This window comes from Bos taurus, chromosome 3 (genome assembly GCF_002263795.3).
Source record: "Bos taurus isolate L1 Dominette 01449 registration number 42190680 breed Hereford chromosome 3, ARS-UCD2.0, whole genome shotgun sequence".
NCBI lineage: Eukaryota > Metazoa > Chordata > Mammalia > Artiodactyla > Bovidae > Bos > Bos taurus.
Window position 1 is genome coordinate 119,909,056 of NC_037330.1, and position 24,896 is coordinate 119,933,951.

Genomic DNA, 24,896 nt, shown 5'->3' on the forward strand with positions numbered 1-24,896 from the left:
TCAGGGAGAGCAAACCTCCCCAGAAGAAGCAGGCAAGAGGAAAAACAAATGCAGAATCGACGTGTGGAAGTGAGCTGTGAGCTGAGGCGTGCACCCCAGGGACTGGACAGGCCGACACCATTAGAGACCAGGGCTGGCAGGGCGGGGGAGGGACACGACCAATGACCTCCAGAGGGTGAGCCATGGACGCAGAACAAAGGTGTGAAGAGCTAATCCCCGTGAATTTAGACAAAGTGGAAAACGGGCCAACAGCGTGCGTGCAGCGGCCTTGCACACGTGGACGGTGAGCCTCCAGGCCCATCAAAGGCGTGTCGGGCAGACGTGCTGGGGTTCCTGCGTGGGAGCGACAGGACCCCACAGGGCCCTAGGACGGCAAGCTGAGGCTCAAAGTGAACCTTTGTTTTGATGGGTGGATGGACAAATGGAGTGCATGGAAAAGCACATGTGTGTGCACGGAGTGCTGGAGGACATGTGTGCACATGTGCACGTGTGCACAGATTAAAATCTAAACACGTTCGGGGCATTATCCTTGAGTAGATTGGGATGCTTTATGCTGAGTTCATCTTGCACAACCAGAATGAAGACTGTCTTCATTTGGGGAAAATGATGTTGCAGATAAATAGCACAGAGAGATGTTCAGGGCCTAGACTACAATATGACCATGCTCCCGCTTTAGATATGCATGTGTGTGCGTGTTGTGCACACGCATTACATATGATGTCTTCTGTTGTTCAGTCGCTAAGTCATGTCAGACTCTTTGAAACCCATGGACTGCAGCATGCCAGGCCTCCTTGTCCATCACCAATTCCTGGAGTTTGCTCAGACTCATGTCCATTGAGTCAGTGATGCCATCAACCATCTCATCCTCTGTCGTCCCCTTGTCCTCCTGCCCTCAATCTTTCCCAGCAGCAGGGTCTTTTCAAATGAGTCAGCTCTTCACATCAGGTGGCCAAAGTATTGGAGTTTCAGCTTCAGCATCAGTCCTTCCAATGAACACCCAGGACTGATCTCCTTTAGGATGGACTGGCTTGGGGACTCTCAAGAGTCCTTTCTAACAGCACAGTTCAAAAGCATCAATTCTTCAGCACTCAGCGTTCTTCATGGTCCAACTCTCATATCCATACGTGACTACTGGGAAAACCGTAGCTTTGACTGTACAGACCTTTGTCAGCAAAGTGATGTGTCTGCTTTTTAATATGTTGTTTAGGTTTGTCATAGCTTTTCTTCCAGGCATCTTTTAGCTTCATGGCTGCAGTCACCATCCACCGTGACTTTGGAGCCCAAGAAAATAAAGTCTCTCACTGTTCCCACTGGTGTCTATGTAGACTCTCAGATGAAATTGGAAGCACACACACCAGTGTCGACCATGGTAATTTCCAGGTGCTGGGATAACTTATTTTCCATTTCTTACTTTTGTGTATACATGTTCTGTAACTTGTAAGAAGTCATCGTTAGGAAGGTTTCCTTCTGGCAGATGTACCAGGAAGGTGCTCCACAGCCACATTATGTGTCCCAGGGTGGCTTGCAGCCAGAACTGGCTGAGGCAGGTCCAGAGGCCCACCCGCAGCCTCCACGGGGAGCCCCTCTGCACAGCTAGCCCAGCTCCAGGGCGACGGCCAGGCCCTCTCCTCTGCCCAGCTGCCTTCCTCAGCCCTGCCGGGAGCAGCAGATGGGACGGCCCCCAGCGAACTTCCCTCGGGGAAGGAGGGAGCCCCACGAGAGAGCCCGGCCCTCGACAAGACACCCTGGAAATCAGGCCAAACCAGCACGGCTGCAGACACCGCCCTGACCAGTGAAAAGCCTTCTGGGTTGGGGTCCTCCCCTGCTGGGCTGCAACCCCCTCCACCTTCTCTGCCACCTGCCCACCCCGCCCCCCACCATTCTGCTCTCAGCAGCAAGCCCCTCCCTGGAGCACCTCCCACCTTCCTGCTAGAAGATGGGGTCCCCGGCCCTCACGCCTCACCACCCATCCTCCCGCCCCTCCATGGGGGCAGACGCGCCACCCGGGACCCCCATTCTTGGCTCACGGTCACCCTCTAGTTTCCCCTCCGTCTCAACTGGGGGTGATTCCCACATCCACCAGCCCCCCTAGAACAGCCCTGGCAAAGCAGATGTTCAGTAAATGCACGTGGAAGAAACGGATGCCCTGGCCACTAGTGGGCATCCTGGAGCCCGTGGGCAGGAACGGGAGGTGCCGCCCCACCTCCTGTGAGCTGTGATGAGCCCAGACATCCCCACCTCCCGGCGGCACCTCCAGAGCACACTCCAGTCCTGATGTGCACACACCGCCCTCCTCTCCGACAGACAGCCGAGGCCAGGGGGCCAGCAAGACCAGATGCAGAGCCCCTGGCCTGGGTAGGGCTGCATGCATGCCTGCTGTGGCTTCAGTCGTGCTGAGTCCTTGGGGTCCCATGGACTGTCGCCCACCGGGCTCCTCTGTCCCTGGGGTTCTCCAGGCAAGAACACTGGAGTGGGCTGCCATGCTCGCCTCCAGGGGAACTTCCCCACCCAGGGATCAAACCTGCATCTCTTATGTGTCCTGCACTGGCAGGCGGGTTCTTTTACCACCAGAGCCACATGGGAAGCCAGGTCGGGGTGGAGAGGGTTAAAACCCCTCCAGCGGGGCTGCTTTATTTCAGGGTCAGTGAGCAGAACCCCTGCCCTAGAGTCCTCAGGGCCAGCAGCCCAGAGGCGGCCCCACAGGCGGGTGCCAGCAGAGGGGACCGGCAGCCCAGCCTGTCTGGCCGCAGAGCCCAGCGCTGCTTCTTCACTGAGATCCGTCCACCCTCAAGGACTCCTCCTCCTGCTGCTCCCCTGGATAAGAAACTGGCAGGGAGCGGGGAGCCTGGAAGTGAGGGGCCGGGACGTCCCTGAGGAGCCCACATGCCCACGCAGGACAGTGGCAGCTGCTGGAAGCACTGCCCAGAGCAGTCTCTGCTCTTGGGCCTCCCCTCTTTCCACCACAGCAGGGGCACCTGGAGCCCAGGGCCCGACGTGGGGTGAGCGCTGCACAGGCACGCTCTGCTCAGAGCTCACATGTGTGCGGGATACACGGTGAGAACCAGGTAACTGCTCCTCAGAGATGACCCAGGCCTCTGTCCTGCAGCCCCTGAGGTGAGGGCGCTGTGGCCAGATCCAGGGTGCCCCCCACAGCAGTCTGTTACTAAAAGACCCATTTCATAGAGTGGGAAATGGAGGGGATGCTCCAGGGGCACGGGCCCAAGGGCAGGGGTCTGTCCAGCCTTCACTGGAGCCGAGGACAGGGTCTAAGAAAGAACAGGGCATCCCTGCTTCCCCCCACCCCGACCCCAACAGGGCCCAGGCTGCCTAGCCATGTCCCGGGGGACAGTTCTGCACAGCGCCCCACCCACCAGCGGCCTCGCCGTAGCAGCAGGGCCAGGGAAAGTCATCGCCCTCAGCCCCGGGCTCTCCTCCCTGCGTGCCTCCCTGTCCCCACACAGCCCCCTCCCAAGGAATTCCACAAAGTGGCTTGAACTGGGGAGATTTCGGGGCATGACCGGGGTCACCCTGCCAGCCCTGCAGCAGCCCAGCCACCGCCTGGACTCACCAATGGCCATGAGGGCATTGCAGTCCTTCTTGTGGAAGTCGGACCAGGCCTTGGTCTTGCAGTACTTGCTGCAGGTCAGGATCCCATAGCAGCGGGTGCACGGTGCCAGGCGCACCCCGATGGAGCGGCCGCACTGGTAGCAGAACTTGAAGAAGGGAATCCTGCAAGGGAGCGGGCAGGCAGTCAGGGGGCACCCGGCACGTGTGCCTGAGGCCCTGGGCGCCAGGACCCGCCACGTCCCGCGCTCAGAGTGGCCGGCTCGTAAGCCCTGGTCTAAGCATGTCCAGCCCAGTGCTACCAAGAACAGGAAACAAGCCCCGACCCTGTGCTGGCCAACCCGAGCGGGCAGGAAATGACACCCCCCTACTCGGAGACCCTCACGTCATCACCATGGCAAGGGGGTGGAAGGAGTCTGCAGTGGGGGAGCCAGTTCTGGGTGGGCCTGCAGGGAGCATGGGGCAGTGAGCTGGGTGCATGCCCTTCCCCCTCCTGCCCACCACCCCCACCCTGCCCACCAGGGTTTCCTGGGCAGAAACTATCTGGGATGCCCATGGGGATAACACAGCATTGGGCATCCAGAGACTGCCCCCAACAGCAGGGACGGGGCAGAGCTGAGGCCCAAGGGGGCCAGCAGTGGAGGGGCAGGGAGGGTGTCGGGCGCAGGGCAGCACCTCCGCCTTGACAGGGGTGGGGGGCGTCTCCGAGCAGCAGAGCTGGGCTCAACCCCACTTAGCCACTCCCCCCGCTGGGGGCCATGGAACCCACCCAGAGCCACAGAGGCCAGTCCACAGGTGAGCCTGCAACCCCCCCGCCCCCATCCTGGCTTGAGCCACGGCCGGCAGCAGAGCTGGGCCTCTCGGGAGCGACCCTGCCCCGGGCAGGGAGGTCACGGCGGGCTCAGCAGCACCACCCAGCCGGGCAGCACCCAGCACTTACTGCTCCTGCTCCGGCAGGTCCTGCCCCTTGGGCATACCGCCCCTCCGCTTCAGCCGGAGGCAGGGGGCCAGCTCCGCTGCACCAAGAGAGACCCATGTCAGCCTCCACGGCCCCCGGTCATGCATGATGCCCACGTGTGGAGGGCGGCACTGTGCTGCCCGCCTCCACCACCCAGTGAGCCCCCTCCCTGGCCCTGCAAGGCCGGCGGGGTGGGCAGCACAGTGCTTGAGCGGCCCCCAGCAGGTCCGAGGGTGCAGAGCAGGGTGCGTCCATGAGCTCTGCAAGCCTCCTGGCCATCGGCCCCAGCTCCGGGTTCCCGACTCCACCTTTAATGGCCACGGGGCAGCACCAGGTTCCCTCTGGCCTTGGCCAGCTCACACGCCCCTCTGGTCTAGAGACCCTTGGCTCTGCTCTCTGGCCACTGGCGGCAGGACGCCCAGAGGGCTGGGGGACAGGAGAGCAGCGAGCCCCCCACAGTAATCAGCTGATGCTGAACCGCACCCTCTGCTTTCCCGTCCTTAGACAACGCATCAGTCCTCTCAAGGGAAGGCCACGCATCCTCCACTCCCCCGGCACCCCTTAACACGAGGAGCCCCACAAAGAAACACCCGTTGGCCAGGAGAGTAGAGAATGTGGGAGACCCTCCTTCCTCGCTCTTCATGCCCCCCAGCCCCCAGGACCACTCCCCATGCTGTTGTGGGGTCCGGAAGCAGCTCTGTGAGTGACAGACTGGGCAGGGCCAACGTAGCCTCCCGAACCAACTGGCACCAGAGTGACGCTTCTGGGGGAGCTGGCGATAAAGCAAGATGTAACTTTAACTCTCCTTTGCAAATCAGATGCCTTTCATTCATTTTTCTTGTCTAATTGCATAGTTTACAATTCTGGTACAATGTTACATGGAAAGGGGGAGTGAACAGTTTCCGTCCTCCTCCCGACCTTGGGGTGAGCGTGTGCCCAGCCTCTCAACACTGACTTGACGTGTGCGGTGGGGGTTTTCTCACAGGCGCCGTTCATCAGGTGAAAGCAATGCCCTTCTCTCCTTTGTTGTGTTTCATCATGAAAGGATGTTGGATTTTCTACATCAGTTTTCTGTTTTTACATCAATTGAATTTTTTCTTTCATTTTAATAGTGTAGTATATTGCATTGACAATTTTGTTGTTGTTAAACCATCTTTGCATTTCTGGAGTAGATCCCACTCAGTCACGGTAGGCAGTTCTTTGGCACGATGCTGAGTTTGCTTTGCTGCTATATGTGTATTTCTGGCCACAGTGTGCAGCATGGGGATCTTAGTTGCCCAACCAGGGATGGGCCTCGTGCCCCTGCCTTGGAAGCAGAGGGACTTAGCCACTAGACTGTCAGGGAAGTCCCAGTTCATTAGTATTTTGTTGTAGATTTTTGCATTTATATTCATAAAGGATATTGGTCTTTAGTTTTCTTATAATGCTATTGTCTGGCTTTGGAATCAGTAATGAGGCTTTGTAAGTTAGGAAGTGTTCCTTTCTCTTTAATTTTCTCATGAAAAGGATTTGTGCTAATTCCATGTTAAATGTTTGGTATACTTTACCAGTGGAGCCATCTGTACCTGGGTTTCCCTTTGTTTGGAGGTTTTTTGTTACTTACGCAATCTTTTTAATTGTCATAAATCTGGGCAGATTTTTAATTCCCTCTTTAATGAGTTGTGGTACATGCTATGTTTTCAGCAACTTGTCCGTTTCATCGGTGCTCCAACTCGTTGTCATAAAGTTGTTCATAGTATTCTCTCATAATTCTTTTCACTCCTAAATGTTTGGTAGTAATGTCTACTCTTTTAATTCTGCTTTTAGTAATTTGAGTCTTCATTTTTTTCCTGGTAAATCTAGCCAAATGTATCCGTTTTCCTGATTTTTTCAATGAACCATTTCCAAGGTTTATTGATTTTCTCTATTACTTTTCTATCCTCTATTTCTCTAATATTCTCTCTAAAAGACACACATACATTTATCTAGTGGCAAACTAGCTTACTTCAGGTTTAGTGAGCTCTCCTTTTGCAGGTGTTTTAGGGAGCACGGTTAGGTTATTGATTGAGATTTTCCTTTTAATATAAGCATTCATAGCTATACATTCCCTGCAATCACTGCTTTAGCTGCATTCCATGAGTTTTGATATGTTGTCTTCTTCTGCATTCATACCAAAGTATTTTCTAATTGCTTTTTTAATTTCTTCTTTGATCCCCTGGTTATTTAGAAGCATATTGTTTTATGTGATATCTCCAAATGTCTTCCTGTTATACTCATTTCTAATTCCATTCTGTTGTGGCCAGAGTACCTAATTTGCATTCTTTCTATGCCTATAAATGTATTAAGAGTTTGGGGGGGGTGTTCTTTTGACCGGGCACATGGTCTGCCCTGAACAACATCCCACATGCACTTGAGAAGAATATGCATCTGAAGCTTGGTGGTTATAGTGTCTGTAAATGCATTAGGTCTCGTGGTCCAATGTGTGTGTGTGTGTGTGTGTGTGTGTTCGTGTGTGTTCAGTCAACTGAGTCGTGCCCGACTCTCTGTGACCCCATGGACTGTAGCACGCCAGGATTCCCTGTCCTCTCTAGTCTAACAGTATTGCTCAATCTTCTTTTCTCTATAATTTTGTGCCTAGATTTTCTACAAATTATTGAACATCGGAAATTGACATCTCCAACCATTTTATTATTGAATATTTATGTTGCATTTCACGTGTGTCTTTTCTGCTTTGTTTATTTGGGTGTCTGCTGGTAGATGTATATAGGTTTATAATTACTTTATCTCCCTGATTAACTGACTCTTTCATCATTTAAAAATGTCCCTCTTTATTGTCTGTAATATTTTTGCTTTAAAGTCCACTTTTAGGTGACATAAGTGTAGCTACTCCAGCCTTCTCGTGGTTGTGATTTTCATAATGTAAAATTCTGTTTTCATTTTACTTCCAATCTCTTTGCATCACTGAGTCTAAAATATGTCTCCTGTGGGGAGCATGTAAATAGACTTTTCTTATTTTTATTCGTCTAATGGTTTCTGCCTCTTGACTGTATTATTCGGCCCACTCACACTTGGCGTTATCCCTGACATCGCTGGGTTTACTGGTTTCTGCCTCTTGACTGTATCATTCGGTCCACTCACACTTGGCGTTATCCCTGACATCGCTGGGTTTACTGGTTTCTGCCTCTTGACTGTATTATTCGGTCCACTCACACTTGGCGTTATCCCTGACACCGCTGGGTTTACTGGTTTCTGCCTCTTGACTGTATCGTTCGGTCCACTCACACTTGGTGTTATCCCTGACATCGCTGGGTTTACTGGTTTCTGCCTCTTGACTGTATCGTTCGGTCCACTCACACTTGGTGTTATCCCTGACATCGCTGGGTTTACTGGTTTCTGCCTCTTGACTGTATCATTTGGTCCACTCACACTTGGCGTTATCCCTGACACCGCTGGGTTTACGTTTGCTGTTTCACGTTTTGTTTTCTGCGTGTCTCGTATTTTCGTCCTTCTACTCCTCCTTTATTTACTTTTTTGCATTAAGTGAATACTTTTAAATGTAATGTTTAATTTCTTTAATTATTTTAAACTATACTTTTGTTATTTCCTTGAAAGTGCAAGTCACTCAGTAATCTGACTCTTTGCGACTCCATGGACCATACAGCTCATGGAATTCTCCAGGCCAGAATACTGGAGTGGGTAGCCGTTCCCTTCTCCAGGGGATCTTCCCAACCCAGGGATCGAACTCAGGTCTCCCGCATTGCAGATGGATTCTTTACCACCTGAGCCACCAGGATTACAATAAATAAAATCCATACGTATATGCTTATAGTAATGTTTCTATAAAGTGGTTATATATAAATCATGCAAATTTCTTTTTAAACCTGTTAAGAAAACATGCATTTATTTTTTATTTTTACAATTAGCTCTGCCAGTGCTCTTTATGCACATGGGGGACTTGATTTCCATCTGGAGTTACGTGCTTTAGTACTTCCTGTAAAGCAGGACTACGAGGGACAAATTCTCAAGGGTTCCTTCTTCAGGAATGCCTTTCTGTCACCTTCCTCCAGCTTCGCTGGATCTAGGATTCTCAGCTGAAGCATACCGCTTTGAGCACTTGACTATGACATACCACTGCCTCCTGGCCTTCGTGGCTTCTGACGAGGGGCCAACTGCTGACTTCACTGGGGTCCCCTTGTGACGAATCATTCGGTCTCAGTATTTTAACTGTCGTGTGTCTGTGGGTGTCTGTGTTTATCCTATTGGGAGTTCATTAAGCTCTCTGGGTATATAGGTTGACAATTTTCAACAGATTTTGGGTGTTTTCATCACGGTATCTTCCACTACATGTCCTGCTCCCCTCTCTCCATTACGCCCACGTGGCTGTGCTCAGTGGTGCCCGCGTTTCACTGGGGACCTGCTCATTTCCCATCATCACGCCCCCTCTGGGGCTGACAGTCGTCATTTGTGTGGTGGGCGGTGTGCAGGTGACAGGGTAGGGGAGGTTTGTGTTTGAGTCGGGGGCAGGGGGGTGTTATGGACACACCTGTATCCTTCCAAGATTAATTTGCTGAAAGCCTAACCCCAACGCCACGAGACTTGGATGGGGGCTTTGGGGTGATGGGGCAGACCCCTCTAGTGGGATTAGTGCCCTGTAAAAAGAGGAAGTGCACGCTCTCCCTCCCGTGTCGAGGAGCCAGGAAGCAGCCCTCCCCAGAACCGGCCACGCCTGCTCCCGGAGCTCGGTCTCCAGCCTCCTGAACTGAGCAAACACCCGCTTGTTGTCTAGGCATCCCCCGCCCTGCTGAACTCAGGCCACGGTACCTTCACAGCCCCTGACCTGACGGGACAGGGAGGTCATGTGTGGGCACGCAGCTATGAGGTGGTCGGCGGCCACGAGCTGGTGTGAGGGTGAGTGGACGTGCGTGGCTGTGGGTGGGCTGGTAAGCGTGGGGGTGGGGAGGGTTATGATGGATGGTGGGTGTGTATGTGTAACAGGGTGCAAGGCGGTTCTGTGGGGAAGGATGGGATGAGTGTGCATGTGGGGAGGAATGGTGTGGGTATGTGGGGGGTGAGGGGGTTGGTTCCTGGGGGCTTGTGTGGGGACTGGGCTGGGGTAGCAGGTGTGTGAGGACAGGGGTGTGAGGGGTGGTGGAGGTGAGCAGTTGGTAGGGATGTGTGTGAGCGTGTAGGTGGGCATCTGGTTAGTAACTATTTGTGGGCTGGGGAACAGGGGTCTTATTTTGTGTGTGCAGGAAGTTTGGATATTGGGGTGTGTGTGCAACAGAGGTGGGTGAGGAGCTGAGGGTGCGCAGGTCTGTGGGGGATTTGGCAGGTTTACGTTAGTGTGTGAGTGTGTGTGCAGCAGTGAGGAGTGCTGTGTATGGAAGGTGGGCATCTCGAGGCTGTGGGGTGCAGACAGACGGTGTGTGGAAAGGTGGGTGGGTGTGGGCTTGGAGGTTGTGTGTGTGTGGACGTGTGTGGATGGGGGCCTGGCAGGTGGGGGAGGTGGGGAGGCTGGTCCATGTGTGTGTGAGCACACGCATGGGTGGTGGGCAGGGCGGCGATGTTGCTGGGGGCCTAGGGGGTGGGGTACGTGTAAGGGAGTCGAGCAGGGCAGAGCATCGGGGTCCCCCCGCCCAGCTGCTCTCTGAGCGCCCCCGGCACCACTTCTGTCTCCCCATCACCTGCTGTGCGGGTTCCGGGCAGCGGACAGGAGCAGAGGTGTGGCTGAGGAGAGGCCACCGGTCCCGGCCCGCCACATAGGCAGCCGTGCCCCAGGCTCGCCGCTCGCCCTGCCCCACCCCCCTCTCCTGGAAGGCACAGCCCCTCCCCTGGGCCCGTGGGCTTCCCCGGGAGTCCACTCTCTTTCGCCAGCTGAGCCAAGAGACAAGCTCCTCGTCTGTGTGCCATGGGGTTCTGGATCCTTCGCCCACGCCCGAGGACCTGCCTGGCTCTCACTCAAGACTGCAGCTCAGGCTGGCTCTCCATGGGGCTAGAACACGCAGGGCCCTCGGGAGAGGGTGACCCAGGGCTTCACCCCTCGACCAGGCTGTCTACCAGCTCCACCCCCAGGGCGCAGCTCACCAAGCATACCGCAGGGCAGGGTTCCTCGCCCCCACCCCCGGTGCAGGCGTCGCCCCTCCTCAGGTGTCTTATCCCCCACCGTGGCAGCGGGGCCGGCAGGGGCTGGGGCCGGCTCAGACACTGGACAAAGGTGATGCTCCCAGACCTGTGATGGGGCCCCCCAGTTTCTCTTCCCAGGCTCACCTCCCCAGCCCGGGAACCCCCTTCTCAATTCCCCTTGCAGACATCCTTGGCAGAACATGTGAGGGCCAGGTGGACACTGGGCCAGCAGGCATGTCCCTTCCTGGCCCACCCCACACAGCCTCCTGGAGCCAGACCTTCAGGGGATGCCCCACACAGCCTCCTGGAGCCAGACCTTCAGGGGATGCCCCACACAGCCTCCTGGAGCCAGCCTTCAGGGGATGCCCCACACAGCCTCCTGGAGCCAGCCTTCAGGGGATGCAGCCCCTAGCAGAGGGCACCCATGCTCTGCCATGACGCATAAAGCCTGTCACACACACTCAGGCCAAGGGGGCCTCCGGGCCGGCTCTGAGCTGCCTGAGGAGCCCACTGCAGCTGCCCACCCCGCTGGCAGCCCACCACGCCCACGCCCCCACCCTGCCCGAGCGCCCGCCACGCCCACCTCTCTTGCTCAGATGCAGCACCTTTGGGTCCCACTGGCACTCCTTGGCAAAGACAGCCTGCCGCAGCTGGAGGCCCATGTATTCCAGGAGCTTCTTCCGGGCCAGAAATGTCTCCCGCTCTGAGGGCATCAGCATGTGGAAGGGGCAGTGGGCTATCTTCCGGTCCTGCAACCCAGCGCCGGTCACCACCTCTGAGTGCGGGGCACCTGGCCCCCAGTCCACAAGGGGGAGCAGGTCCAGCAGCCCTGGCCCACCGCCGACACGGGGGCACACTGTGGTCGCGGCGATGATTGTGAGGACAGACCGGGATAACGCTCAGAGAGCCGGCACACAGGCAGCCATGCTGGCAGCACATGCTTGGGGGCCCTGGATTTTCCCTTCTAGGAAGCCAGGGAGGACTTTGGTCAGAGGCACGAGGGACCTTTGGCCCGCCTTGCCCAAGAGTTGCTAAAAGCCCCAGATCCACCCCATCGCCAGTGAGAGACCCAACCCACCTGGAAGAATCTGAAGTAGCCATAGTCAACGGCTGTGCCCACGGCCGTTTTGTCCCCCTGTGAAAGTGTCACAGGGTTCAGGATGTCCGCCCCATAATTAATGAGCCGGTCAATCTGTGGAGAACAGAGCCCACGTCAAAGGCTCGCATTTGTCCCAGCCACCAGGGGGCTCTCACCCCCAGCAGGAGAGCAGGGCCACCCAGCTGGGCACCCTCCCAGGTGTGCGGAGTGTCAGCAAGACAGACAAGACAGACGGACGAGACATTAGGGTGGTGTGTCCTCAGAGCGACCCTCAGAGCAAGGTCCTGGGGCGGCCCTCCCTGACCCAACTGCACCCCCAGGGCACCCTGCTGAGGTCTGGCCCCACTCCGCTAGTTGTAACTGGCAGGAGGGCAAACCCCGAGCCGGCCTGTTTGAGAGACTGGGACCTGGGCCCCTTGCTGCAGTGCTTGCACCTGGACAAACGTCTCCTTCGGAAACAAAACACAAAGAAACCAAATGGACTAAAAATAGCTGGGTGCAGGTGCAGTTGAGGCAGATTATGGACAAGATACAAAAAGACCAGAAACCCAGCTGCCGCTTCTAAAGAGCCAGGGGCAAAAGCAGGGTATGCGCACGAACCCTGCGCTCAACACCGCCGAAGGGCGGCAGACCACCTACGCCTCCAGACTGAGCCCTGGACACACCCCCCATTCACCCCGTGTAGGAACAAGCTCACCCCGCCTCGGGATGAGCAAGGGAGCCCGTGACTCGTTCTCAGGTTCTGTAGGTTAAAGATGCCAAAAGCCCTAGTCCGCACATGTTCACCATCCATCCAACCACCCGGGGCACTCAGTAAGACCACAGGCGCTGTGTGCCTGGTTGCAGAGACCAGCTATGTAAGTGTGTGTGTGAGTGTGTGGTGCTTGCACACGTATTCAGAGGCATGTGGATGTGTGTGCATGCATGTGTGTGGCTGCAGAGAGCAGCTATGTGAGTGTGTAGGGGTGGGTGCTTGCACATGTGTGCACAGGCATGTGGATATGTGTGTGTGGTTGCAGAGAGCAGCTATGTGAGTGTGTGGTTCATGCACACGTATGCACAGGTGTGTGGACATGTGTGTGCATGCATGTGTGTGTGGCTGCAGAGAGCAGCTATGTGAGTGTGGGGGGTGCTTGCACATGTATGCACAGGCATGTGATGTGCCTGTGCATGCACATGTGTGTGCATCTGGACCCCTGGCACAACCCGAGGCAAGGTCCTCCGCTCCTGACGCAGCACCAACTGCATTCATAGCAAACAGCATTCAGAGGCGCCCACCCAGACCACGACAAGGAAGGATGCTGTGCTACACAGAGGTTCTTTGGTTTCACAGTTTCATCGAGAAATGCTGACAGAACCACAAACCACAAGGCTCGATGTGACAGACAAGAATCACGCTGTCATCTACAGGAAGTTCAGAAGTCACACTTGCCAAGCAGGCGTCAGCAGGGTCGTTATTTGGGGAGACACAAGGCGGCCTCAATGACTCACCGGCCTCTCATCACTCAACCTTCCTTCTTCACAAACAAAAACCCTGGGTTCTGGGGGCACTGCCAGTGAAGCTTTGCTTCCAGCAGAGAAAGCACCCTGACCCAGGACACAGCTCCCCATCTCCCACCCAGGACACAGCTCCCCATCCCCCACTCAGGACACAGCTCCCCATCCCCCACCCAGGACACAGCTCCCCTATCCCCGCCCATGGCACAGCTCCCCCATCTCCCACCCAGGACACAGCTCCCCCATCCCCCACCCAGGACACAGCTCCCCCATCCCTCACTCAGGACACAGCTCCCCATCCCCCCCACAGGACACAGCTCCCCATCCCCCACTCGGTACACAGCTCCCCATCTCCCACCCAGGACACAGCTCCCCATCCCCCACTCAGGACACAGCTCCCCCATCCCCCGCCATGGCACAGCTCCACCATCTCCCACCCAGGACACAGCTCCCCCATCCCCTACTCAGGACACAGCTCCCCCATCCCCCACTCAGGACACAGCTCCCCATCCCCCACTGAGGATACAGCTCCCCCATCCCCCCGCCATGGCACAGCTCCCCCATCTCCCACCCAGGACACAGCTCCCCCATCCCCTACCCAGGACACAGCTCCCCCATCCCCCATCCCCCACTCAGAACACAGCTCCCCATTCCCCACCCAGGACACAGCTCCCCCATCTCCCACTCAGGACACAGCTCCCCATCCCCTACCCAGGACACAGCTCCCCCATCCCCCATCCCCCACTCAGAACACAGCTCCCCATCCCCCACTCAGGACACAGCTCTCCCATCCCCCCCCCACCCGGGGCACAGCTCCCCATCCCCCCCGCCCCCCATACAGCTTCTGGATCCCTGCTCATCTGGTTCTGTCACTGAAAACTCTAGAGTCCTGCAGCCAGACCAAAGCCAAGCCCAATGTCTCTCAAGACAAACTAGGGACTCTTGTCTGGCCTTTTGAGTGGGCTTGCCACTAACATATTTTAGGTCTATAAACTATAAAAGGCAAGAATTGTTTGTACTTTCTCAAGTGTTTGGAACATCAAGTCTTGAACACAGAGCAAGAGCCCACGAAGCACCATGAAGCACCTTGCTGCAAGCAGGGCCAGACAGAGGGTCCAGTGCAGACCCCAGACCCTACCAGCCAGGCCTCCGCCTTTCTACCCTCCCGCCCCAGGGCCGGCCCCGCCCCGGCTCACCAGGGCCAGCCTGCTCTCCAGGCTCCTCTGGCTCTCATAGGTGATGTCACAGGCGACGCACAGGGCGCTGCCCAAGCCTTTGGTCAGAAGCATGTTGGGGTCAGCTCCGTAGGACAGCAGCTCCTTCACAATCTGGACACAGACAGGCCTGTCAGCACCCGCCGCGCTCCCTCCCGATGAGCGGAGGAAGCGCCTGGAGCCAAGCCATGCGGGGCGGCTTCCCTGCTTCCCACCCCCAGGGGCCGCGGCTCAGATGGGGAGCCTGGGGCGGCCAAGCGGCTGCTCCCTAGTGAGGGCTCCCACTCCCCAGGGCAGCCCAGGTCCAGGGCTTCCTCAGAACAATATCCAGTTGCTCAGAAGTGGTCCCGGTGCCTCTCTGCTTTCCACCCGGGGACGCAGCCGGATCCTGCTGGGCCTCTCACCCCACAGGGTCAGGCACACGTCCTGCTGGTCCATGTCCCTGGGACCGGCCTGCCTCTACCCAGGGCAGCCAGTCACCGTGATCACCTGAGCACGTGCAGAGGAAGGGGCTCCCTTGCTCCCTGCTGCATCCCCAGTCGCTAGCCCAGGGGCCCCCGGGGAGCCCGGAGTCAGAGCAGCTGCTCCAGACACACGAGACACCGAGCTTGGCCCTCCGGGAGCTTCTGTGCCTGGGGTGAGGCTCTCCTCCAGGCTGCCTGTCCCCCACTCCAGGGCTGGTCATAGAGCAGGTGCCCGCGTGACCCGCTGAGTGAATGACTCGGTGCACGAGCCAAGGCAGGAGGCAGAGGGGCCAGCAGAAGGGACACGGGAGCCCCAGCCCCTCACCAACAATGGCTGCCTCAGGCCTCCCCGAAATGCCATCTCACCAGAGAGGCCCTCCCGCCACCCAGCTGAAGGAGCCCCCATCATTCTCCTCCCCTCACCCATCATCACTTTCTTCATAAACTTACTGCCTGACACTGTCACACACCGGACTGTGGTCCATCTGCCCCAACTAGAACGTATGATCCCTGACACTCCTGTTTTATTCAACACCTAGTGCCTGGAATGGTGCCTGCCTGGTACATAGACCATGCTCAAAAAATAACAGCTAAATGAAAGGATGAATAGGTGGGTGGATTATAGATGGGTAGATATAAAGGAATACCAACAACCTCAGCTATGCAGACCACACTACCCTAATGGCAGAAAGCGAAGTGGGACTAAAGAGCCTCTTGATGAGGCTGAAAGAGGAGAATGAAAAAGCTGGCTTAAAACTCCACACTCAAAAAATGAAGATCACGGCATCTGGTCCCATCACTTTGTGGCAAATAGATGGGGAAAAAACGGAAACAGTGGCAGACTGTATTTTCTTGGGCTCCAAAATCTCTGTGGATGCTGACTGCAGCAATGAAATTAAAACACACTTGCTCCTTGGAAGAAAAGCTATGACAAAACTATACTGTGTATTAAAAAGCAGAGACATTACTTTGCCAACAAAGGTCCGTCTAGTCAAGGCTATGGTTTTTCCAGTGGTCACCTATGGATGTGAGAGTTGGACTACAAAGAAAGCTGAGCGCCGAAGAATTGATGCTTTTGAACTGTGGTGTTGGAGAAGACTCTTGAGAGTCCCTTGGACAGCAAGAAAATCCAACCAGTCCATCCTAAAGGAAATCAGTCCTGAATATTCATTGGAAGGACTGATGCTGAAGCTGAAACTCCAATACATTGGCCACCTGATGTGAAGAGCTGACTCATTTGAAAAGACCCTGATGCTGGGAAAGACTGAGGGCAGGAGGAGAAGGGGACGACAGAGGATGAGATGGTTGGAGGGCATCACTGACTCAATGGACATGAGTTTGAGTGAGCTCTGGGAGTTGGTGATGGACAGGGAGGCCTAGCGTGCTGCAGTCCATGGGGTTGCAAAGAGCTGGCTACGACTGAGCGACTGAACAAGACAGAAGGAGGGATGGATGATGAAGAATGGAGGGGTGGAGGGGTGGGTGGGCAGGTGGATGTGGAGGTGGATAAATGAATGGAAAGAAGGGAAAGTGCAGGACTGGGAGGATGGATGAGTGGGTGACCGAGTGGATGAGTGGATGACTGGGAGGATGGATGGACGGCTGACTGGGTGGACGAGTGGATGACTGGGAGTGTGGAGGGATGGATGGACTGCTGACTGGGAGGATGGGTGAGTGGATGACCAAGTGGATGAGTGGATGACCAAGTGGATGAGTGGATGACTGGGAGTGTGGAGGGATGGATGGACTGCTGACTGGGAGGATGGATGAGTGGGTGACCGAGTGGATGAGTGGATGACTGGGAGGATGGATGGACGGCTGACTGGGTGGACGAGTGGATGACTGGGAGTGTGGAGGGATGGATGGACTGCTGACTGGGAGGATGGATGAGTGGGTGACCGAGTGGATGAGTGGGTCACTGGGAGGATGGATGGACGGCTGACTGGGTGGACGAGTGGATGACTGGGAGTGTGGAGGGATGGATGGACTGCTGACGGGGTGAACGAGAGGATGACTGGGAGTGTGGAGGGATGGATGGACTGCTGACTGGGAGGATGGATGAGTGGATGACCAAGTGGATGAGTGGATGACTGGGAGGATGGATGGACGGCTGACTGGGTGGACGAGTGGATGACTGGGAGTGTGGAGGGATGGATGGACTGCTGACTGGGAGGATGGGTGAGTGGATGACCAAGTGGATGAGTGGATGACTGGGAGTGTGGAGGGATGGATGGACTGCTGACTGGGAGGATGGGTGAGTGGGTGACCAAGTGGATGAGTGGATGACTGGGAGGATGGATGGACGGCTGACTGGGTGGACGAGTGGATGACTGGGAGTGTGGAGGGATGGATGGACTGCTGACGGGGTGAACGAGAGGATGACTGGGAGTGTGGAGGGATGGATGGACTGCTGACTGGGAGGATGGATGAGTGGATGACCAAGTGGATGAGTGGATGACTGGGAGGATGGATGGATGGCTGACTGGGTGGACGAGTGGATGACTGGGAGTGTGGAGGGATGGATGGACTGCTGACTGGGAGGATGGATGAGTGGGTGACCAAGTGGATGAGTGGATGACTGGGAGGATGGATGAGTGGATGACCAAGTGGATGAGTGGATCACTGGGAGGATGGATGGACGGCTGACTGGGTGGACGAGTGGATGACTGGGAGTGTGGAGGGATGGATGGACTGCTGACTGGGAGGATGGATGGACGGCTGACTGGGTGGACGAGTGGATGACTGGGTGGGCTAGTCAGGGGGGTGGCTGGATGGGTGGGTGGAAGAACAAACACCTTCCTTGGCAGCTGGGGAAGGTGGGAACCACCCAGAGTGGCCTCCCAGTGCTCTGAGGCTGAGTCAGCACCTCCCGGGTGTGCCCTCACCTTCATGCTCACTTCCTCCCTCCACCCTTCCCTCTGTAGGGCGCACCCCCCATCCTCGCGGGAGGGGACCCTCCGGCAATCACACCATGCTGTCCCTGGGGCACCTCAAGGACAGCATATCCCAGAGCCTGTGTTGGAGAGGGGGCACGAGACAGACACACGCAGGTACACCAGCAGGGTAGGACTTGCTCACCAGGTCATTGCCACTGGCGATGGACAGGGAGAGCGGGGAGTGGCCGCTCCACAGCGAGCTGGGGTTGGCTCTGTGGGCCAGCAGGAGCCGGACGACGTCCCTGGCGCACTGGGCAGGAGAGAGGCGGGACGGCGGGTTACAGGGGCGCGTCCCCTCCAGGGGAAACTCACACAGCGTGCGGTCAGCCCGGCCACTGACTGCTCCTCCCTTGTACTAGGGCCCTGCCTGGCACACCAAGTGCCCTGAACGCTGGATAGTGAATGGTGGGTGGATCCTCAAGCTGAGAAGAGGCTTTCCAAACGTTGATCATTTAAGATGGAAAACAGGGATGTCGGTGATGAGTAAGTTGATTTGAAGAAAAGAGGAGAGTTGGGGCCGCTCTACTACGGCTATTGCAGACTCTAACAGAGCTGTTGCCTCTGTGTCGGGACTACTGCAGCTGGGCCGGGCACACGGCAGGTGGGGCCGAGGATGAGCCCTTCACCAGGACACACCAGGAGCAAGGAACGCAGGGGCACTTTCAGCCCTTCGCCCCCAAGGAAGCTATTGGCTTCCCCGTCCTCCTCTCTGGGATGTGCCCGCGGGAGTTGACCCGGACTCTCCTCACCACAGAGCACTCTGCTGAACCCCTGCTGCCCTGCAGACATGCAGACCCCAGGGGCCAGCTGGGCCACCCTGCAAGACCACCCCCTTTGCCAGCCTCACTGGCCAGGCCAAGGGGAGCCCACAGAAGTGTGCCAAGGGGTTCCTGGGAAGCTTCCCCTCTTCTCACTCTCCCTGCTGGAATGCAGGCATGATGGCTGGATGGCTGCAGCCCTCACGTCTTAGAACTAGACTTTACACTATTGATCTGTCCTTGATCTGATGAGGATGTGGCCTATGGTGTCTCCTGACTTTGTTTCCTCTTAACTTTTTTCCAAATCCAAAATCAGTACAAAGGACAAAGACGTGTGAGCTAGAAAGAGCTGTGCTCCAAGCCTAGGGCTCCAATTTGCTGACCATGGGCCTTGGGCAGCCCGCCTTCCTGGAACATTGCTGTCCCCAGCCTCAGTCTGGGCTCGCCGCCCCTCTCTGGGAGGGCAGTGACACATCCCGAGGATGCGTTGGTGAGACAGGGGTGTTCCGGAGCAGGTGGTCCCCTGCCAGCATTGTGTGGGCACCCACCCCCACTCAGGCCCTCACAGCGCCCATCAAGGCGGCACGTGTGACCCTCATCCTGGGCAGTGACAAAGACCTCCTGCCGCAGGCCCATGAGGCCGCTGCTGTCTCATTGTTTAGGCAGGTAAACGGAGGCTCCGTGCATCACGCACTCGGGGGTTCTCTGGTCCGGCTCCCCAGCTCCCCTGAGGCCCCTTGCACCCATCCTCCAAGGGGTTCCTGCACCTGCCGCATGCGAGCTGATCCCCAAGGCGGACAGGAGGCAGCGGCGCCAGACGGGGTCACCGTCCGGGGGGCGATGGGCTCACAGCACAGACGTGTGTGACCGCCGCCTGCAGTAAGACAGTGACTTCACGAGGCGACCCGGGCCCCCACGCCCAGGTACACAGGCCTGCGTGTGGACGCATGTCCCCAACACGTGCTCTGAAATAACACATCTGTGCACACGAGTTCCATGATGCTTCGTATCCTATCTCAACTCAGCATGTCCCAGCTCACTGCCGACCTGACCCAGTCCCCCGAGTCCGGGGCCCACTCAGGGAGGATGACCTGTAGCTGGGGGACCCTGGTCTGGGCCACAGCAGCCAGGGGCAGACACGCCCAGGTCTGCTCGCGTGGCCACGGGGAGGCCTGGCTTAGCCCACCAGGGCTGCAGGCTCTGCACACGGACACACACGCCTGCACACAGACACATGCACACTCATGGACGGGAACTCACGGGTACACTTCAAGGCGCCCGTGCACACCCCCCGGCCCACCTGGAAGGCCGCCTCACCCTGTGGCTGTCCTCCCGCTCACAGGCCACGTGCAGGGCCGTTCTGCCCCCCTCGTCGGGGACGGACGTGCACTTGCTGTAGTAGATGCTGGGCGGGCCCGCTTCGTTGTTGAGCTTCAGGCTGGAAGGCGGCAGGTTCAGCTGTGGGCAGACAGAGGGGTTGAGGGTCGCCCTCGAGCCCATCCCCCGAGAGTGCAGAGACCCACCATGTGCCGCCCAGGCCCTGTGCCCCCTGCAGGCAGCAGCTCACACCCAGGGCTCCCCCAGGGCCACGCACAGCGGTGCCCTGTGAGCCACCCTGACTTCTCAACACGGCCCCATGCCCTCGGGCGCTGGCGGCTGAATGAGGCTCGGGTGGATGCTCAGGGGCTCAGCCTGGAGGAGGAAGGCTGGGAGGGCTGCATGGCGGAGGGGGCCTCGGCATGGCCTTGCTGAGGCAGGGGTGTCGCTGCATGTGCCAGGACCAAGCTCTGCCTCTCCAGCCCTCCGCCCCAGAACCCCACCCAGAGGGCTCCATGCCCCACCTCTGGCCCCCAGGCCCTTCTGCAGTGTCAGTCACCCACTCGGCAGCCTGCCCCGCCCCCTGAGGGTCCATTCCCCTCCCCATCACGTGTTGGAGCAGGTTGGCAGGGGGCACTGGGCCCTGAGCCCTGGTCTGGGGACACGAGGCTCCCTGAGGGCGGGGCGGACCTGGAGGCTGCCTGAGGAGGCCCACAGCCCGACTCCCCCAGGCACCTCGGGAACTCAGAGCCTGCAGGGCTCCAGGCCGGCCTTCTCAGATGGCAGCAGCCTAGAGGTGGCCCAGGGGACGGAGGGGCGGCTGGGAGGCAGGAGGGGCAGGAAGACCCGGCCAGGGAGTGCGGCCCTGGGCAGACGTGTCTCCAGGCAGAGGGGCACCCCCGAGTGGAGTGAGACAGAGCTTACTACAGAATGCCCTTCCGGGGGCCCAGCTACCCCGGCAAGGACCCCCGGGCTTTGTGAGCTGCCTGAAGAAGCAGGTTCTCACTCACATTCATCAAGTGTGCATGCCTCTCCCACACTACAGGCCTGTGTGCAGAGTGTTCACACTTGGTGCCCAAGCCACACTGCCTCCCTCTGCCCAGACGGGCCCCAGCTCGCACAGACGACTGCGGGTGTGACCAGGCGCACGCTGCCCGGATCCAGGCTGGCCTGCGGCTCACAGGGTGCCAGGCACCCTCCTGTGGGGACCTCACAGCGCCTGCAGAGGGACCCCACCCTCCACAGGGCGGACGCCCACCTTGCCCTGCTTGTACACGTCATCCTGGTCGGCCGCCCTGGCATCCACGTCGGTGATGGCATGCAGCAGCAGCTCCGTTATCTTGACGCCCTCCTCCCCGGGGAGGGCGGCCGCGATGTGGAGAGGGGTCAGGGCCCCCAGCTGCAGAGGAAGCACAGGCGGTAAGGGTGCAGCCCCAGGTCCCTGAGGAGCGACAGCCGGCAGCCCAAGGGTGGGGCTCTGTGTGAACAAGGCCCGTGGGGCCCCCGTCCAGGGTGAGAGCGTGGCCGTCTGCCCCTCGCCTGCCTCGGGTCCCCAAGGCACCACGTTCCCGTCATCCCGGGACATTCGGGACAAGAGGCCCGCCCACAGCGGCCCACAGACACACCGCACGACCCCACCCGTGTGCTCTGACTCATAAGATGCTTTCGTCCGCCAGGGTGACATGGGCACCAGGCCCTGGTGCCCCAGCTTCCTATTAGACCAACTGTCCCCGCCCTCCTCCAGGAGGTTTCAAAGATGGAGTCCAATCAGTGAACCCAAAAAGTTCTGTGAGATCCTCCTGGGTCTTCAGTGACACCTGCACTTACACCCAAGAAAAAAGAGGAAATAAACGACCAGGCTCAGGGGCCCAGAAGGTGAGCAAGTAGCCAGAGCGAGACTGGCAGCCTTTTCAAAAGTCGACACCCTCTGAATATGAGCGGCCTGAGTGACAAGCATCGACACAGCCAGGGAGGAAGAGCAGACGCTACGGGTGACCGTCGGAGTTGGCCCGGCCCCCACCGCCGCCGGCCCCCGGCGCAGCCCACCTCGGGCGGGAACTGGATGTCCGTCCTGGCCCGGTTCTCCAGCAGCAGCCTCACCCCGTCCACGTCCCCGGCCTTGACGGCGAAGAAGAGGACCTGCATGGGCGCGCGGCACAGGTTGGGGTCGGCCCCGCGGTGCAGCAGGAGGGTGATGGTCGCCCACCTGCGCCTGTGTCTGGAAGGAGCAGGGAGACCGTCACAGGCTGGCAGAGGGGCACGCGCGGCCCGCAGCCCAGACATGCCCCGGGCCAGAAGGAGACCCCGCCGCGGGTGCTGGCGAGGCCTGACGCGGAGCACGCCGACCCCGGGGCCCTGCCTCACCAAGACTGCCGCCCTTCTCTGCTCCAGGGCAGCCCACCCTGAGCGGCCCAGCCTGGCCAAGCTCAGGTCCAGCTGCGGCCCTGCCCGACTTCAGCCCTGGTGCTCACTTAGCCTGAGGTCACCTGTGATACGGGCTGGGGGTGGGGGCCAGTCTCCCTCCTGGGGCGGCCGTGAGGGGACGATGTACATTGCCTGGTGCCCATAGGGTCCAAGGTTGTACACACACAGCAGACGTGCACATACGTATATAAACACACACCTACACACACACAGATACAACGTAGCGTGTAAAATCCCACGGACAGAGGAGCCTGGTGGGCTGCAGTGCATGGGGTCTCGAACAGTCCGACACAACTGAGCGACTTCCCTTTCCCTTTTCACTTTCATGCACTGAAGAAGGAAACGGCAACCCACTCCAGTGTTCTTGCCTGGAGAATCCCAGGGACGGGGTAGCCTGGTGGGCTGCCTTCTATGGAGTCGCACAGAATCGGACACGACTGAAGCGACTTAGCAGCAGCAGCTGCAGTGCACACACATGCATAACACACGGCACGCACACACAGACGACACACATATACACACAGGCACAACACGGCACGTACACGCAACCACATGTGTGACACAGTGCACACACACCTACAACACACACTCACATGGCACACATGTCTCTCACCAGCAGCACAGAGCGGCACACACAGCCTCTTGTGCAGACGCCGTGAGGGCTGGGCGGGTGGGGGTGTCAGGGAGAAGGTCAGGGAGGAGAGCAGGGTGTGTGGAGAGGCCCATCGGGGGCAGGTGGGGGCCCGCCTTCCCGCTGACCGCCGGCAGAGCAGAGGGAGAGAGGAGGCTGGGTCAGTGTAGGGCAGTAGCGCTCAGATGGCTTGCCCTCTGACCCCTCCTCACTTGTACAATCCTTCCAGGCCCCCAAAGGGCTTTATTTACCTGGGTTCTAGCCATCCCTGTCCGCTGTCTTACAAATTAAGACTGAGAAATGTGTTCAAATATTTAGTAACACATTCAAAAAGTAACACTAACCATTGCATATTCACAGAGATAACCAGTTTTTATGAAAAACTTGGCCACCTCAGAGCCCTCGCCGTGAGGCGCCGCTGGCCCTGAAGACATTCTGTGTGTTCAGGACTTGGTGGAGGGGCAGCCCTGCTTCAGTGAGAGGCTCCCCAGGCGTGGTGTGCACGCACATCCACGATGAGTGGCTGTGTGCGGGCAGGTGTGCACGAGAGCACGCATGTGTCCCTGGGTGACTGAGGGTGAGTGCCCGCCTGTGCGTCTCCGGTGCCAGCGCCCCCATCCCACGCTCGGCCCGAGGGAGGGCGCAGAGGCCAGCCGCTGGGAGCCGCCCCCGGCGTGCAGAACCGCCCTCCCACGGGAATGGGGCTCATGGCTCCCCCTGAGGCGCGCCCTGGGCCCGCCACCTACTGGACCATGTCCAGCGCCATCCTCCTCATGATGCCCTGGTCGGCAGGTGCGGGGCCCGGGGTCTGCAGCAGGCTATGCCCCTGCGCGCTGCACTCCAGCAGCTCCTGCGGCAGGTCGATGCGGAAATGGCGCACGGCCCGGCCGGACTCGAAGTCCGAGTCGTTGCTGCAGGCCGAGCTCCGGCACAGTGTCCCCGACGCCGCGCCCCGAGAGTGCCCCGAGTCGCTGGCGCTGCTCCTCCCCGACGTGGAGCCCCGCTCCCGAGCCCCGCGGCGGCTCTCCTCGATGTTCGGCCTGGCGGAGGACTGCTTCCGCTCCGGGCCTCCAGGAGCCGGGACAGGCTCCTCCAGAACCACTGGCTCTGCGGGCGATTCCGGAATCGACAAGGAACGCTGGGTCGTGGTGATGGGCTTCGAAGCTTCCTTTGGAAAGGACCGAGAAAACGTCCTTAGGACAAAGCAGAGAGTGCTGACCCAAGCAAGCTGCCTCCGTCTGCAGGGCCGGCCCACGCCCCCCTTGGCACCCGGACCTGCCGCGCTAAGCAGGCCCCAGCGCGGGGACCAGGCTGGCGCCACGCAGGCTCCAGGCACAGACCCCCCGCATTGTAGGCGAGGCAACTGGAAAATCAATGCCAAATGTCTCCCCATGGGCCGCTATACTGATTACACACCAGAACGGGGAATTCTGGATACATGGGTTAAAGAAATGTCATTATTACAGTGAATCCCACCTGTCCTGCCTTTTTCTCACGTGAGCCCTGAAAACGTCCAAATCCAGCGGCTGCCGGCGGCACGCTCTGCGGCTTGCTGCCGCCCTCCACCCGCAGTCACAGCCTCCTTCTCAGCGGTGGCCCAGGGACGGGCGGCAGCAGCGCCAGAAATGCAGGTTCTCGGGTCCCACCGCGGACCACCCCCAGGCAGAAAGGCTGCGGCTGGGCCCAGCCCTCTGTGACTAACTGCTGCTGAGGGCCCGGCAGTTCCACCCTGAGTACCCGCCCAGAACCACCGGAGCAGGCACCCTGCAAGGCTCAGGGGCGCCCAGCAGTGCCTGTCGCCAGAGGCCAGGGTGGGCCCTGTGCGGGGTCCACGGCACCCTCTGTCCTGAGGCCCCAGAGGCTGTGCATAGCCTCCTAAAGGACACTTCTGCTGTGTCGTAGCAACAAGCTCAGGGCACCCAGTGACCATGA

General features: G+C 58.5%; 1 protein-coding gene across 14 annotated transcripts in view; it reads right to left on the reverse strand.

Annotated features, from left to right (window-relative positions):
* The window catches only part of ANKMY1 (ankyrin repeat and MYND domain containing 1), a 54,299-nt gene that overhangs the window by 17,066 nt on the left and 12,337 nt on the right, over nucleotides 1–24,896 (reverse strand). For 5 of the 14 annotated variants that reach the window (XM_024990321.2, XM_024990319.2, XM_059885284.1 and 2 more), the window contains 10 exons: nucleotides 23,711–24,132; nucleotides 21,956–22,127; nucleotides 21,168–21,308; nucleotides 19,910–20,050; nucleotides 17,977–18,084; nucleotides 14,417–14,548; nucleotides 11,703–11,816; nucleotides 11,208–11,373; nucleotides 4,505–4,580; nucleotides 3,569–3,729 (listed from right to left, as the gene is read on the reverse strand). In XM_024990321.2, the coding sequence (XP_024846089.1) occupies nucleotides 3,569–3,729; nucleotides 4,505–4,580; nucleotides 11,208–11,373; nucleotides 11,703–11,816; nucleotides 14,417–14,548; nucleotides 17,977–18,084; nucleotides 19,910–20,050; nucleotides 21,168–21,308; nucleotides 21,956–22,127; nucleotides 23,711–24,132 (1,633 nt within the window). The other 9 variants (XM_059885282.1, XM_059885281.1, XM_059885285.1 and 6 more) reach the window with 9 other exon arrangements.